The following is a 16,646-nucleotide window of genomic DNA, read 5'->3' as shown; positions in this document are numbered from 1 at the left end:
CCCAAATTGCCACCTCCGAGTCAAAAGAAAAGAGCCGGTAAAGTGATAAGCCCCACAATGATAGAAACCTCTGCAGGTGTTATTATGTCTTATTGTTTTAGAATCTAAAACTCATCTAGTCACACTCTTGCTCTCCTCGTCACTAATTTCTATCAATCATGATGACTAATTATTAATTCATTTTAATTAATTAAATCTCTTACCATTAAATAGGGATTCAAACTTTAATAATAATCTTTCTATATAGGTAAAAAATAACATAAAGCTAGAAGCTAAAAATATAATAATGATTCTTTTATATTCATCTTATTATATAAGTTAAAAAATACAACCCCACTAATGATAGAATAAGCTTTATGGTACAAATATAGATGTAACCAACATCTTTTTTAGCCTTTACGATTTGTTTAGGCAATAGGAAACAACCAGGAGGAAATTGCTTTTAAGACAAGAAAGTAGGTTTTAGTTGTTAATAAAGCACAATTAGAGGGCTTTGTAGTCAGTGTAAGTGGCAAAATAGTAATTAAGTGGATGAAGTAATGGCAAGAGTACAAGGACGCTTTAATCAAGGCATGTCACGAAGTGATTAGGCCATCACTGCTATACCCACTTCATTGTTAGTGTCCCTCTTCGAGCTCTTCTGACAGCAACGGCCAACATCAGCGCACCAGTTCACAGCTCAGTGCAATAATATCTTGCAACGTGTCGCAGATGCAATGGCTGTAATGCGGTACGTTTCACATGTCGGGCTTTGATGAAATAAATAGCATCTGTCTCCCACGTGTTCGAAGCCGGGCTCCGGCTGTCCCTGTTTCGTTTTTGGACTACTGTGTCAGGTCCATTCCATGCAATGCAGTGACAAATTTTTTATCATATTAATATTATTTTCCTGGTAAAAAAAAGTTACTGCATTATTTCACAGTTGCTAAATTACTGAAGACCCCCCCCCCCCCCCCCCCCCCCCCCCCCACTCAAACTAGAAATACCCAAAACAATATTATATATATTTATTTTAAATATAAAAATAAATATATATTTATATATTATATAATTAAATATTATTTTATTTTTGTTTTAAATTTATCTAATTATACAATAACATAAATCAAATATATATTTTTATGTATTTAAAATAAATAAATATATTTTTATTAAATAAACATATCGTGATTATGAAGATTTTATCTTGACATTTAGTCGGTGGTTGAATTAATCTCAGAGCCCACCGGTGTATATTTTTGAAATTGAAAAAGAGAAAATAAATATGAGCCGTTAGGCGGTACCTGTTAGGTGGAGGTTTAAAGTTTAAGGAGCTGTTGCTTTACGAGTAAGAAATTATAAAGACATTACATTGAGGCGAATTTCATGATAAATTATTGCAGAAAAATGGCCAATTTTTTGAATAAATGAGATATCATAATTTATAAATAAAAAGGTCATACATTCAAACTTATAGGTTCATCATAGCCGAGCTAAATCCTAGAATTATGGTGGCTGTCCCTTATCTTTTATTTATTTATTTATTTATTTTTTCTCAAAGGAAAAAAGATGATTTCAAACTTGTAAAGTCAAATTTACCAACATTTTCACCCAACATGAGCCAAGTTTTCAGAAGAAGACAGCAAGGAATAAGCAGAAAGATAGAAAGAGACTGATTGGGTGACGACACAAGAGACAATATTATTATAATGCATATTAATAATGAATTAATTAGTACAAACAACTCACTTAAGTTTAACAAAGAAAAAACTTAAGTTCAATATATTGGGCCGGTTCTGTCCGTAAGACCCATATTGTAAGAAATTTTGATTCGGTGCAATAGACTAAATCAAAACTAGTATGATATAACTTAATCTGATCCATTGACACTTCTATGTGCGAGTATATGACTCCAGGATTAATGTAAGGTTAATTATATTAATTTATTTTTAATTACAACAAAATATGTCAAACATCGATATCGATGTGCCCACGTGATAAATGGTCAGAATTTTTCCAACCTTAATATTCTTAAACTTCACAAGTGCTTAAATATCTTCAAACCTAGGAATTAATTTTGAGGATCGAAAATAATTACGTGATAACATATGATTATGGGTGCCAAGACGGGCCTGTTGGGAAAATTAATATAACCTCTGTAGTCTTAATTTAGTAACCATGAATATAACTTTATCAAAAGAAATATTCCTCTTTTATAAAAGTAAACCATAGATGTTACTATCTGAGTTTTAAGTGTTAATTTTTTTTCTTTTGTGATTAGTCGAAGCATGCATGCATGGAATATAAAGAATTATAGGATGAGAACCAGATTCAGATTTAGGATTTGATTCCATATACCCAGAACTAAGCAGTTGTGTTTGAAATAGACTAGAATGATTGAGAATTTTAAAATGGCCAAAGGACTTATTCCCACCTAAGGTTCAATGTATTGTCAAACTCCCATATTCAACTTTTTGAAAATTGAAATATCCACCTTTCAACTGTTTAAGTTAATAAAATCGATTAAATCTAAGTGTATAGTGTCATTTAACTAATAAAATTATAAAAGTAAAATTTTATCTTATTTTTTCAACTTAATTTTAAAAAATTACAATTTTTCTCAATTTAAATTTTAAAAAATTATATTTTTCCCTTAGAGTTTATTTTTCTAAACCGTATATTTTTCAACCACCAAAACTGCTTTCAGCCACATTCTTTAGTGCACCAGGCTTTCTCCCTCCCAATGCATCTTCATCTTTGATCAAAATCCCCTCAGTGTGGTTTCATTGTGCATGAAGATGAAAAGTCAATTTGTCTTCGTCCATAACAACACTTTGATTCGTCATCGTAAGTTGACGAAAATCTAAGAGTTGAATCAAAGGATTGGTTGTCTTCTTGTTAGCTCCCTCTTCATCTCGTCTTCAATTCTTATCGAATTTAGAGATGACAAACAAAGCATTGTTTTCTTGTGAGTCAAATAGACAGAAACAAAAATGATTTGTCTTCACCTTCATGCGTTGATGGAGAAGGAGTGTCGATGAAGGTTTAGAGTGAGAAAAGAGAGTCGTTGGAGAGGGAAAAAAAAACTTTATGGGGGGAGGAAAAAATAACTTTCCAAAATTGGAAAATTAAGTTGTAGTAAAATTGTCAGTTTTCAAAACATGGGGGTAGGTTATGAATATGCTCTGAGTTAGGTTAGTCTCAATAATAGATTCAATTCAATTTAGTTTAATTCAAATTCTAAATGAACTGAAGCCAAAAGATTTGGTTTATTTTTAAATTCGAGCCAAAGGGTGTTTGGTTTGGTTCGACTCAAATTCAGAATTTGAATCAGTAGTTTGAATTCGTGGTTCGATTCAACTCAAATTTAGTAGTTTAAATTGACAGTTCGAATAAAAAAATTTGAATATTATTTGAATGAAACAACGTCATTTTGTCAATGAACCATAAACTCAAGCCATGAATTTAAGTCATACATTCGAATAATTAATTCCAGCCATTAATTTGAGTCAAATCGAACTACAAATTTGAACCATTGATTTGAGTTATCCAATCAAATTTGAACCGAACCAAGCTAAGTCATTTTTTATCTAAGTCGAACTTAAACCGAACTATTTTTTATTTGAGTCAAACTTAAGTCAAAGAGTGTTCGAGTTAAGCTCGACCTAAATCCACCCCTACTTGGGGGAATGGAATAAAATTATTATTTTTTTAATATTATTAAAAATTGATATTTTTATTCTTACCATTAATAGCAAAACGTAATAAAAATTAGATGGTTGATAGGTATTTCAATTTTTGAAAAGCTGAGGGTGGGAATAAAGGACTGCATCAAACCTTTGGTGGGAATATGTCTTTCAGCCTTTTAAAATTGGATAACACAGCACACTTTTCCGCTAAAACCCGTGGGCCGGGAAAGAGATGGATTTTAATGTGGTACACAGTGTTTCGTCTCTTTCTTTTAATAATTCGTTTTACACGTGTCTAAGTCTGAGTTTAAAGCCGACGGGGACTCAACTCCAGCAATTTGTTAGTTCCAACTTTAGATTAAAAATAAAAAGAATCCATCATCATCAGCTAAAAAGCCTTTTGGCATGTTTCAACTTAGAACAAAATGGGTCCTCGAATCCGCAGGCTAGGCAAATGGTTGTTTCAATCATTCATGTTTATTCAAGTAACAGAATAAAAAATTATAATTAAAAAAAAAAAGAATCAAAGCAAGGTAGTGGAAGATGAAATCATCATCAACCCTGGGGATACATGCAACATCCAATTAACCAGGGCTTCAATGGAGTTCAATGAACACTACTTCTGTAAGTTGATGTGTGCCTACCAAATGGGTCCCCTTTTTTTTTTTTTTTTTTTGTCTATAAGCAAAACATTGAGAGCTACTTATTATCAGCTCTCAACCAAACATTTACGTCCCCAGTAAAAATCCTCCACGTCTAAAAGGGCCAACTCACTTTTGGAAAAAACGTAACATTATGTGTATATACTTTTAAGAATATAATTAAATAGATAGACAATATATTATTTTATGATTAAAAAATTTTGAATTAAAGATAAAATAATACTAAGATTAGATTTACAGTAAGCTTGTTCAGTTTTACTAACGAGTTGAGCTCAAACTTGGTTTCATGTAAATTGATCTGAGTTTGAGTTCGGTTTGACTCAAATTTAGTTCTAATAATTATATGATAACGTATTATTTATATGTCTAATTATATACTCAAAAATATATATTCATAGTTTTATTGTGGCAAAAAATGTAATTATTTGATGCTGGCTATGTAGGACTAAGTAAATTTGACAAATCAGACTCACTGGGGGGCCTCATAATACAGTACATATTATTTAGCTTTAGGAGTTCAAGTTACAGGAAACCCTTTTGGGCCATTCCACAATAATTGACCTCAAACACAGAAACTAGCACAGAAACATCAGTAATATCAAACCTTTCAAGGTTTTCCATATCATCTCATATTTATGAACAGGCAAAACTTATATCAGTTAAGCCCAAGGATTTCAGTTTGAAGCATGTTAAAGACACTCAGTTGGAGTGATAAAACAAGGATAGAATTGAGGGGAAAACACTTTCTCTATATATTTGGAAGTTGGAACCCTTTGTCTACCAAGTACAAAACTCAATTGTTGGAAATCTGGGTCCCAAAGTAAAGGGCCAAAGGGTTACAATCAAAATACTTAAAAGGTCAAAATAATTGAAATGCCAGTTTGTCAAGACCCAACAGGCATCTCAGAAAGATACTCATGTGTTCATCCTAATTAAGCAACACTGAATAAAAGCCAAGAAAACTTTCTGCAGGTTGACCTTCAAATTCAACATAGATAGAAACATGCACATGCACAAATCTGAGTACAGAAAAACTTAAATAATCAAGTCTCGACAGAAACCTGTCATCATATCAAGATGATTGGATCTGGGAAACCTGCAAAATATTGTCTTTTTTCCCCATTATAAAACTGTGAAAAAATCATTTTAATGCTGAAAAAATTATGTACGAAAATCTTGATCAGCAAAAGAGAAGAGGGTCCTGATCAAATACTCCAACACAGGATCTATGATTCACACCTAAAATTCTTTCCGCTATATTATAAATGATTGTAACAAATAAAAGTTGAATTCACTATAAAGTAGTGCCACAAACAATGGGGAAGGTCTTCATAAAGACAATATATAGGCAGAACCCATCAGCTTCTTTCAAGAAATCCCATTTCTGTGTTCAATCAAGCTATAGCTATCAGATCCAAATTCACACCAGAGAACGTGAGTGTCTATAGTTTTTAATGAGCTTTCAAAAGCCCACGTGAGAAATCATTAATGGGTTTTATCAATGGGCTGAGCTCGGTTTAAAGCCAGCCCCGGTGTCATCCTCCAAACCACATAACTGCCCACCCTGAGATAGCCAATTTTTCAACTTTGCAGTTGAACAAGAACGACGGCATGGACTAGAAACATCCCATTTTCCATTAAAGCATTAACTGATTCTTTATTCATTTTGACTTGGAACCACGTTGTCTCTAAAATTCTCCTTCCACAAAAACCTGGTAAGCACCCACCTTTGAAAATAATAACGTGATTAACTTTTTATCTAATCACAGGAGAGTCTTATTATTAATATTAAAAATCTAAATGTCTCCCTGTATTTTGAACAGAGTAAATTAGGGTCGTGTAAAATTCAATATTGATTGTAATTAAAGGTATCCACTTTACCTATTCTAATAATATAAAATTAATTATTGAAAATATTATATTGGATACTATTTAATATACCTCAATTAATATGTATCTAATATATTATCCTATTATAAGTAGAGTATATTTATATGAATAATATTATATATATGTATTTTAAATATATAAATTAATATATTTTTATATGTGTTATCAGGTGATTAGGTGTTATTTTATCTCTAATTTAAAATTATTTTATTATATAATGACAAATCCAATATATATTTATTTATTTATTCAAAATATATAAATTAGTTTTATTATATTTATATTTGTTGAATCGATCTTTTTTTTTTTTTTTAATTTTTACCATCAGTTATTTCAGTTATGAGACTCATACAAAATCATATTCAATATTTAGATAAAAACGGGATGAAGTGAAAGAATGCAAATTATTGGAAATTCATGTCATGGGGTAAAAAGTAAAAACAGGAGCACGATTAAAGGATAACTGTGAGTTTGTGGTCTTTTGCAGTGAAATGGAACCTAAGAAGTAGGAGAAACTTTAGAGTTGGTAAGTGATTAAATTTATAATTCCGTATAATCATGAAGGCCAAAAGACTTATTCCCATCCAAGATTTGATACATTGCCACTCCCACCCTCAACTTTTGAAATTCCAAATGCCCCCCATTATTCAATTTCTGTTACATTTTGTTGATAATTGTAAGGGTGGACATATTATTTATCAATAGTATTAAAAAAATTATTTTATTTTATTTTTTTCAGATTTTAAAAACTGAAAATTTTATTATAATCTAAATTTTGATTTTACTATTAAAAAAATTTATTATGATTAAAAATAAAATTGTTATTTTTTTAATAATATTAAAAAATAAAATTATATTTTTTAATATTATTGAAAAAATAAAAATTTTATTTTTAATCATAATAAAAAATTCTAAACAACATTAAATAATAGGTGAATATTTAGGGTTTTGAAATTTTATATAAAAGAGTTTGAGATTTGATCAAACCTTAGGTGGAAATAAGTCTTTTTGGCCAAAAAGAAAAATAGTAACCCTTTTTAACCTTGGTTAGCAGTATTCTTAACTATAGTTAAGTTGTGTGTGGTTTAGAGTTAGAGGCCAAAAACTCCCAACTGCCCCTGCTTTAGCTTTTAAGTATGTATATAACTTCTAATTTTCAATAAAAAATAAAAGAGCTCTTAGACAACGATATAATTATACAATACTAACTCATTTCTCTGATTGATATCAGTATAGAGGTTCCCAATTTGATTATTATTTTCACTTAAAATACTATAAAATTATTAAAATAATATAAATTTTGTTGTAAATTTATCTTTATTTATTAAAATTTTAAATAATAAAATTAATATATATATAATAGAGATATTAATTATTATTTTTTTTTGTCTTTTATATATATAATCATTTTCTTATTATACAAATATAATAATTTTTTTAATTTAACTTTACTTAAAAAAAAAAATTTAAGATTTGAGATTAGTTTGATGGGTTAATTAGCTGATCAATTATTTGACTAACTAATTTTTTAAAAATAAATTGATTGACTGAGTGTTTGATCGGTGGACAACCAATCACCCAACCAACTTTTTTCACAGTTAAAGTTGTCGAAAAATTTCATATTTTTATCTTATTTTACTTCATATCTTAGTTGTAATTAGATGGGTCAGTGAGTTTTATCTCTTGACTCAGTGAGTTTTCGCTTGGCTGGGTGAGTACAAAGTTTAAGGGGACGTTCGATTTGGGTAATATTTTATTATCAAAATAGTAAGATTACTTTGAAAATAGATTACTTAGAAAATTACTGGGTATGAATGATTATTATGTTTGATAAAATTTGGAGGTAAAAATAATCATTGTGTTTGATTAAAGATAATAAAATAATACAAGTAAATTATTTTACTTAAATACCCTTAAATATAATTATTGTTTATATTATTTATTATATTAATAAAAAATAAATTTATTTTTATCTCAAAAAATTAATAAATATTAAAATAATTATAATAAAATCAAAATTACTTTGGTAATCTTTTAATACTTAAGGTAAATGTGGTAATCAAATTATCACATATATTACTTGTCATCTCCGTATTGGTAATAAAATATTATCGTAATCTTTTATTATTGACAAACCAAACAAAATAATGTAAGTAATAAAATATATATTCCTAAGGTAATCTTTAAATCTCTATAACCAATCAGCCCCTAAAGATATTTTTAATATTTTATATTTTAAACTCTTTCTCTCTATATATATAATAGAAAAAAAGTGGCTCTACATACGTGTACAAGGGAAAAAAATTGAATGTTATTTTACTTTAATTTAAAACTACTCAATCACATAATGATATATTATTATTAATGTATAAAATTGTATATATTATTTATATATATAGCATGAAAATTTTAAAATATTAATACCATCAATTTTTAATTAAAATAATATGAAAATATATTTTTAAAAAATATGTTAACAATAAGGTGATACTATTAAAAAAATCATAATATAGTATCAACATAAAGAATATATTAAACTATACACATAACAAAACACAATACTAATTTATATCTGATAATCTTTTAGGGGTATTTAAGTAAAATAAAATATTAATAATATTTTATTATTTTTAACTAAATACAATAATTATTTATACATATAAATTTTATAAATATAATAATAATTTATACTAATAATCTTTTGGACAATCTATTTTTATAATAATAAAATGTTAATCAAATTAAACATTCTCTTAAAGTTTTTTTTGTTTGGTTGTATTAGTTTATTTATTGATAATAATTAGATTTTTACAAACTTAACCAATATTTAACCATTGCCAAGGTTAAAAGAGTGATAAATTTAGAGTGGACAAAATAAGGAAATTGTTATAGGCCACATAGCCCATTCTAGACATGGCAGGGACTAGCTCGGGTGAACCCCCTGTCCTAGGATGGCTTGCAAAGTTGCGATACATACTAAACCTGTAGGTTACGTGAGTCATGCTCAAACCGTAAAGTTTGGTTTGTGAGTCAATTCAATACGATTCTAAATTTAATAAAAAATTATAAGAGTAATTATTATCATATTCAAATCGCATTAATTATTAATTAATAAAATAAAAACTTAAATAATTAATAACAATTTACATAATGTGGAACCCAATGGGCACTCCAAAAAAAAAAAAATATTTATATATAAAATTAATATAATGAGAATTCAAAAGTGATTAATAATTAATTAATATCACAAAGAATCAAAAGGTATTACCCAAATATAATTAAAAAATAAAAATATATAATTCAACAAACTCACATGTAAAAACACGTAGGTTACTCTATTAGATCCAATGAAAATACGTCTTTATAAGTCTTATCATGTTAATAGTCTACCAATTAATAAACTTAGACACAATTTAACTTTTTAAGTGTACCGAACCATACCAGAGCTGGTCCAATATGGCTGCCATGTGTAGTCTATCCATACCTACCTTTTATTTTTATATATAATTTTGTTAATTGAGAAAGGCCGTCTAGGTTTTGAGGTTTTCTCAAAAAGTTCAGTTTTGGGGGATTCTTTTTTATTTGGGTAGGAAAAGAGGGGCATAAAAAGAAAAAAAAATTGGTGTTGGAGGTCTGACCATGGTGTCTCTGTGATTGAAATTCCCATCAATCACCATAGCTTTGTATAGGTAATTTCACTCTTCGCTCAATCTCTCAATTCAATGTTCTTTATATACTGCTCACTGATTATAGGTTTCTTTTAAGCATGCTTATTAGAATCTTTATGAATTAGTTTTTTACGGGGTGATTGTTTCAGCTAAGCTGGGAAGTTGATATACCCAGATCCATAGTTTTCATTTCCATTTATTTTTCTGTATATTGATTCTATGGCGTAGTGCTATATATATATATATATGTATTTGTATACATATATATATTCTGTTTATTTGCCAACTCGGTGGTCTTTAATGATGCTCACTGAACGACATGGTTATTGGAACTGGGTTCTATTTGTAATTTCTTCAAAGATTCAATAAATTTCTTCCTGAATGGTTGAAGAAGTTTGTACATTTAATTGACTTGTTTGTTATTTGAGTTATTGTCTTTCTATATTCAAGCTTGTTTATCAAATTTGAGAGACATGTATATATATGACTGTATGCCCCTTCTTAGTATTTGTTTCAAACAGTTTCCTCACTATTGTTGTTTATATATTTGCCTGCAGTAAAGTGGGGTTTTTGATATGAAGAGGTGCAGGATTGTTAGAATTGAGTACTGGAGTCGTTGAATTTTGTGGGTGGCCTTGTTGTATCAACAAAGGAACAAAGAAAATAGGTGAAAATTTATTGGAAGGTTAATGGAGTGCAACAAAGATGAGGCCACCAGGGCAAAAGAGATCGCTGAGAAGAAGTTCACTGTGAAGGATATTGCGGGAGCAAAGAAATTTGCTATGAAGGCCCATAATTTGTATCCTGGGCTTGAGGGTATTCCTCAGATGTTAGCAACACTGGATGTATATATTTCTGCAGAGAACAAAATAAATGGGGAGGCAGATTGGTATGGGATACTTGGTCTAAATCCACAAGATGATGATGAAACAGTTAGAAAACAGTATAGGAAGCTGGCTCTCATGCTTCATCCTGATAAGAATAAGTCTGTAGGAGCAGATGGTGCATTTAAACTCATTTCAGAGGCATGGAGTTTGTTGTCTGATAGGGCTAAGAGGGTAGCATATGATTGTAAGAGGAATGGAAAGGTGTTTCAAAAGGTTTCTACTACAACTGGGGGTAAATCAGCACCAGCTGGGGCAAATGGTTTTTACAATTTTACAAAACCTAGTACAAAAGCCCAAAAGAGTACCACTCAAACAGGTCATTCTTCAACTCCTGCTTCCTCTCGTAAGTCTAAACGTAATACCTTCTGGACCGTGTGCCATCGATGCAAAATGCAATATGAGTATCTCAGGGTTTATCTGAATCATAATCTCTTATGCCCTAATTGCCATGAGCCATTTTTGGCGGTAGAAACAGCTCCACCTCCTTCAAGCAGTTCTAAAACCCCATGGAACTTTACACAACAGTGTCAGAGCTCAAATTATCAGGCAGGTAGTAAAAATACTGCTAATATAGCAAGGAATAATGCTGCATCCCCAAATGTGGGAGTAGGGGGATTAAATAGTCATGATTCTCATAACCACACAAATTTTCAGTGGGGTCCATTCTCTGGGACAGGTGGTGCTTCAACGGCTACTCAGGCTGCTAGTGTGGTTCAACAGGTGTATGAGAAAGCGAGGAGAGAACATGGAGAGGCACAAGCATCCACAAAAAGGGAAGAGGCCCTGCGGAGAAAACAAAATGCCTCTAAAAGGATGAGCAGTGCTCTTCCTGGGCAGTCCTCTTGTGCAAAGAGAAAAAGAGACATGGAGGACCTTGGTGCTGGCAACAATGGAAGTAATGTTGCTAATCAAATGGGTATGGGACATGGAGGAGCTGGTACAGCTAATTTATCTGGATCTAAGCAGGGTAATTTTCTATCAGTTAGGGTTAATGGAATCACTAGGCCCAACAACATGAAAGAAGTATTCCAGCTTGATATTCAAAATCTGCTGATGGAGAAGGCTAAGACAGAAATTTGCAAAAAGCTAAATGAATGGAAGTCTGGTACAGCTGCAGTGAAAGATCAGGGCGATGGAACTGAGGAAGGAGAGAAACCTTTGGTAAACAATGAAACAAATGACCTTAACAAGACATGCGAATTAGTTGATGAAGAAAATAGAATCCCTAGAAGATCTTATGCCAATGCAAATTCAGAAACTGTGAAAACATTGTCCATAAATGTCCCAGATCCTGATTTCCATGATTTTGACAAGGACCGAACAGAAAGGTCATTCGGAGATAACCAGGTATGGGCTGCATATGATGGTGATGATGGGATGCCAAGGTACTATGCTATGATTCATAGTGTGATTTCTTTGAATCCATTTAGGATGCGGATCAGTTGGCTTAATTCAAGAACTAATAGTGAGCTGGGCCCACTAAACTGGGTGGCTTCTGGTTTCTCCAAAACATGTGGAGATTTCAGAGTAGGCAGATATGAGATCAGTAACTCACTAAATTCCTTTTCGCACAAGGTCAAGTGGTCAAAAGGTCCACGTGGGGCCATTCGTATATTTCCTAGGAAGGGGGATGTCTGGGCTCTCTACAGGAACTGGTCCGCAGACTGGAATGAGCTGACAGCTGATGAGGTTATACACAAGTATGACATGGTGGAAGTACTTGAAGACTATCATGAAGAACTTGGCGTTACTGTTACTCCACTTATAAAGGTTGCTGGTTTTAGGACAGTTTTTCATCAGCATCTGGACCCTAGAGAAGTCAGAAGGATTCCAAGAGAAGAGATGTTTCGGTTCTCTCATCATGTCCCTTCATACTTGCTTACAGGTCAAGAGGCTCCAAATGCTCCAAAGGGTTGCAGGGAGCTGGACCCGGCAGCTACACCAGTGGACCTTCTTCGGGTGATAATTGATGTTAAGGAAGAAGAGGTTTTGGAGAATGAGGAAAAAGTTAAGGAAGTAAATGCCGTGAATTGTGCTGATAAAGCTACAAAAGAAGAGATAGTGAAGGATTTGGAAAAAGCAAGGGAAGTAGAGAATGCTAATTCCAAGGATAACTTGGAAGCGAAAATTATAGAAGGTAGTGAAGAAACTAGCAGAAGTTGGAGATTGCAGTTTGATGAACAGACTGTCAGTTGAATTCTGGATTATTTGGTATGATATGAATAGAATGCATTGACTGGTTTCTTTGGAAACTGAATCATCATTTTTGAGCTTCCACGGCTGCTTAATAATGAACTGAACTTCACATAACATCATGCTGATCAACATGAAGATATATTAGTGGTGAACTTCATGGAAGAATTTAAGTGGCTACAAGGCAGAAGCCATCGACAATGGATTTCATGCCAAATGGAAGTCCTTTCAATTGTTTGGCAGGTGAGGGTTGTTTGTACCAAAGCAAGAGCTCCCATATGCTTTGAAGAACATCTCTTTGTCGGAGTGGAACTTGCCTTAATACATGGCTTACCCACCAGCGAGATCCAACTCCATCTGTCATCTAACATTGCTTTTATCTGTTCGATTTTCTTTTTCCTCATATTTGACTATCACCAAATTGCGTGCTTCTTCATCCTTGTTTTTATAGATTTGAAGTTGCTAGTTCTAATTCTAGATCAAATACTCTTATAACATTGTAGATCATGAATTCATCTTAGTTTATGATTGATTCATATATCTCTGAATTAGAATATCACATTACTGTAGAACTCCTTCAAGAAGCAAGATAGGAAGGTAACATTTTTGCTCGTACTACTACAGAATTTGATTACTGAATCTCTGGTAACCAATCAAAAGATTGCTCTATGTCAGCACTCAGGCATCCCCTCAACTCTTTTTCTGTTGTAATCACTGTGGTTAAAGAATCAGCTGAGTTTGCTTTCAGCAAAACGAGATGAAGAACCTGTGTTATTTGACATTATCTATTATGTCATGTCACGTTGAATGAGAGTTGATTCTACCTTATTGCAACCTCTTACTTTCACATCTATTTCAACTTTTACCGACAGTCTTACAAGATTGAATCTGATTGATACAAGTCTTAAAATAAATAAATAATGATAATAGGAAAAATTGAAGTTGAGAAGAAGTCAATAATATTTTTATAAGTAAATCACATTTCCCACCCAAAGTGTGGCTTAAAAATTTTTCTATCCCATGATAATATAAATAATACTTTTTCATCTAAAATCAAATAAGTAATATTATGTGTTACTCAATCAATGGTAACACGACAACATTGGTATCAAATTTAATACTCATTATCGGTGCAAAAATAGTTATTTCACCATCAAGATATATTTAAAAAAAAAACCTTTTATAAATCTATCATAAAGTTAAAACATAACAATTTGATCTCTTTTAAAAAGTTTGAAAACTCACAATCTAGTCTATATAATTCATTAAAACTATAGTTATCAACACCGTCAACTCCTCCATTACCATGACTCACCGTCTAAACCCTAAACTATTACCACAAAGAATGATAGTTACACCCTTAAAGAATTACATGAAATACAATAAGTTATAAATATAAATGTCATATTATAACTATTCAAAAATTAATTTGTGATTTTTTAAAAGTTAAATTGTCATATTTAAAATGTCTAGGTTTGATAAAAGGTTTTTTTTTTTTTTTCAAAATTAATGAATAGTATAATTATCGCTTTACTCTTACAATATTAGTTTTTTTAACCAAGTTTGATTTTTAAAAAAATATGGTTTATACTGGTTAGAGTGAATAAAGTTTTTTAGATCAAACTTTAGGTGGGAAAATGTTATTTACTCGTTTGGATACATATCCGGGTGTACTTTAGAACCCTAAGGCCCAAACTCCGATTCTTGCTGCTAAGCCCATGTGCTTGATGAAACCACCCAATATTTTCATGACGCGTGTCACATATGGGATAGCCAACCACAATGAAAGCTGCGACGCGATCCATCGATATTGAGCTTGAGCTAATTGAAATATAAAGCAATTTCACGAGACACAGAACGGGAGTTTGTCACAAGAGCTGCGCAGTCGGAAGGGTTAAGCGTAGGAATAGCCTGTAATTCTCTCATTCTTTTCTTTCTTACTACAGCCTTTCCCGGCCCTATAATCATGGTAATTATTCGCCGTTGGTCTGTTTTCGTTCATTCCTTTCTGACTGTTGATCTGATCTGTATGTTTGTAACTTTTTTCGTCTAGCTAATTGAGATTATTTCACACACGATTTTCAAGTTTCTGTGTCATGATTTTGTGTTGAAACGCAGCTGTTTTCAGCAATTTCGTTAGATCTATAGTTTTCGTTTCGATTTGATAACAGTGTTATCTGGGCTTTTTAAATTTGTACTTATGAATCAGTATCTCTTAAAAAAAAACAAAAATTAAGAATAAAATATTATTTGCAATGGACGTAATTGTTCTGTAATTGACTAGTATTTTTTTCTGATTGTAATTGAATTGTGTTATGTGTTGTATGTTTAGACAACATCAAAGCGTCTTGCAGTTAGGAAGGTGGACAGATTTGAGAAGAACATCACCAAGAGAGGCGCTGTGCCTGAAACCTCCACTAAAAAGGCCAAGGATTATCCCGTTGGTCCTGTTCTGCTAGGGTTCTTCGTATTTGTCGTCATCGGATCATGTAAGTTGTTCCCCATGATACATTCGGTTTGGGCATATATCTCTATAGTATAGATCATGCACTTAAAGAGGATTGTTTGAATGTGGTTTAATTTTGACCCAATTATTTTATTTTATTTTATTTTATACAAAATGATGGATTTTGTTCTTAATGACGGGTATTCTACATCTGTAACCGGTTTTATTAATCAGATACACGCATCTTCTTCTGGAATCATTGATAGTACTTATGAAGCAGAAATGGACTGAAAGAAATTAGAACTAATGTTGTTCTTTTTCTGCAACAGCTCTTTTCCAGATCATCAGGACTGCAACAAGTGGAGGGATGGCATAAACCAATAGCAGCAAATGGTCATACATGATACCTTTACAAGACCTGTCTCTGTGTCGTCAACTACTTGAATTTTAAATAAAATATGAAGGAACTTCTTTAATCCATTCAATTTTTCATTGATTCCTATATGCTTGACGCCTAGTTACTGAATTTTTGCTTTCAAAGATTTTATCATATAGTAATGCTACCATTTTTTGTCAACAATTATAACCATGTCTTCAGATATACTTCTCACCCTACAATGTTCAGGTAGTGAATAAAATCTCTTTTCTTTTAATTGAATTTAATATTACAAGGATTTGGGATACACTCTTTATCATATAAACTTCTTTGCTGCAATTTGTTATCTATAACAAAAAATTATCAGTTGGTATCCTCAACCATTAATCATCCAAACTTGCAGTCTATCATTGACTAATAGATTGTGTTTAAAGATGAATGTGTATTTTTTTGAAGATATAGGAAGGTACCCATCTTCATCATTCACCTAAGTGAATTTATTAGGCTAGTTTCTCGATTATTGGTTGTTTTTGTTGATGAGTTAGAAGTTGAAGAGAATATTGTATTATTAGTGTCATCTTTGTTTGATTCTAAACCTTTGGTTCATGCTTTGTTGGTAAATAAAGCTACTTTAAAATTAGATGGTATGATTGTCATGTTGCGGAAGAATGAAAGTTCTTTGAGAACTAAGACCTCATCACTTGGATATAATGCACTAGCTGGAGATGGTTTTGACTGAGATATTACTTTAGAGAGAGATGGTAAATTTAAAGAGAAACCTAAGTCGAGAGTTAGATATTATAAAGACAAAGAATGTCATTGTTATGGTAAGAAGAGACATTCAAGCGCACGACAA

The 16,646-nt window shown here is 31.5% G+C and overlaps 2 protein-coding genes across 2 annotated transcripts; both read left to right on the top strand.

Annotated features, from left to right (window-relative positions):
* Positions 1 to 9,739: 9,739 nt before the first annotated feature.
* On the top strand, positions 9,740 to 13,527 carry LOC123217107. The gene is made up of 2 exons (XM_044637885.1): positions 9,740 to 9,909; positions 10,446 to 13,527. The coding sequence occupies exon 2, from the start codon at positions 10,578 to 10,580 to the stop codon at positions 12,969 to 12,971; it is 2,394 nt and encodes a 797-aa protein (XP_044493820.1). The 5' UTR covers positions 9,740 to 9,909; positions 10,446 to 10,577; the 3' UTR covers positions 12,972 to 13,527.
* Positions 13,528 to 14,776: 1,249 nt separating this feature from the next.
* On the top strand, positions 14,777 to 15,894 carry LOC123215826 (stress-associated endoplasmic reticulum protein 2-like). The gene is made up of 3 exons (XM_044636077.1): positions 14,777 to 14,937; positions 15,301 to 15,457; positions 15,744 to 15,894. Exons 1-3 carry the CDS (start codon positions 14,935 to 14,937, stop codon positions 15,788 to 15,790), a joined length of 207 nt encoding a protein of 68 aa, XP_044492012.1. The 5' UTR covers positions 14,777 to 14,934; the 3' UTR covers positions 15,791 to 15,894.
* Positions 15,895 to 16,646: the final 752 nt, after the last annotated feature.

The sequence above is a fragment of the Mangifera indica genome, chromosome 5 (genome assembly GCF_011075055.1).
Source record: "Mangifera indica cultivar Alphonso chromosome 5, CATAS_Mindica_2.1, whole genome shotgun sequence".
In the NCBI taxonomy this organism is placed as follows: domain Eukaryota; kingdom Viridiplantae; phylum Streptophyta; class Magnoliopsida; order Sapindales; family Anacardiaceae; genus Mangifera; species Mangifera indica.
The sequence above is the reverse complement of the archived record's forward strand: the minus strand, read 5'-3'. Positions and strand labels throughout refer to the sequence as shown.

Coding starts and splice junctions, on each gene's coding strand:
- LOC123215826 (XM_044636077.1), top strand. Junction 15,458..15,743: donor ATTTGTCGTCATCGGATCAT/GTAAGTTGTTCC, acceptor TTTCTGCAACAG/CTCTTTTCCAGATCATCAGG.
- LOC123217107 (XM_044637885.1), top strand. CDS start 10,578: ATGGAGTGCAACAAAGATGAGGCCACCAGGGCAAAAGAGATCGCTGAG.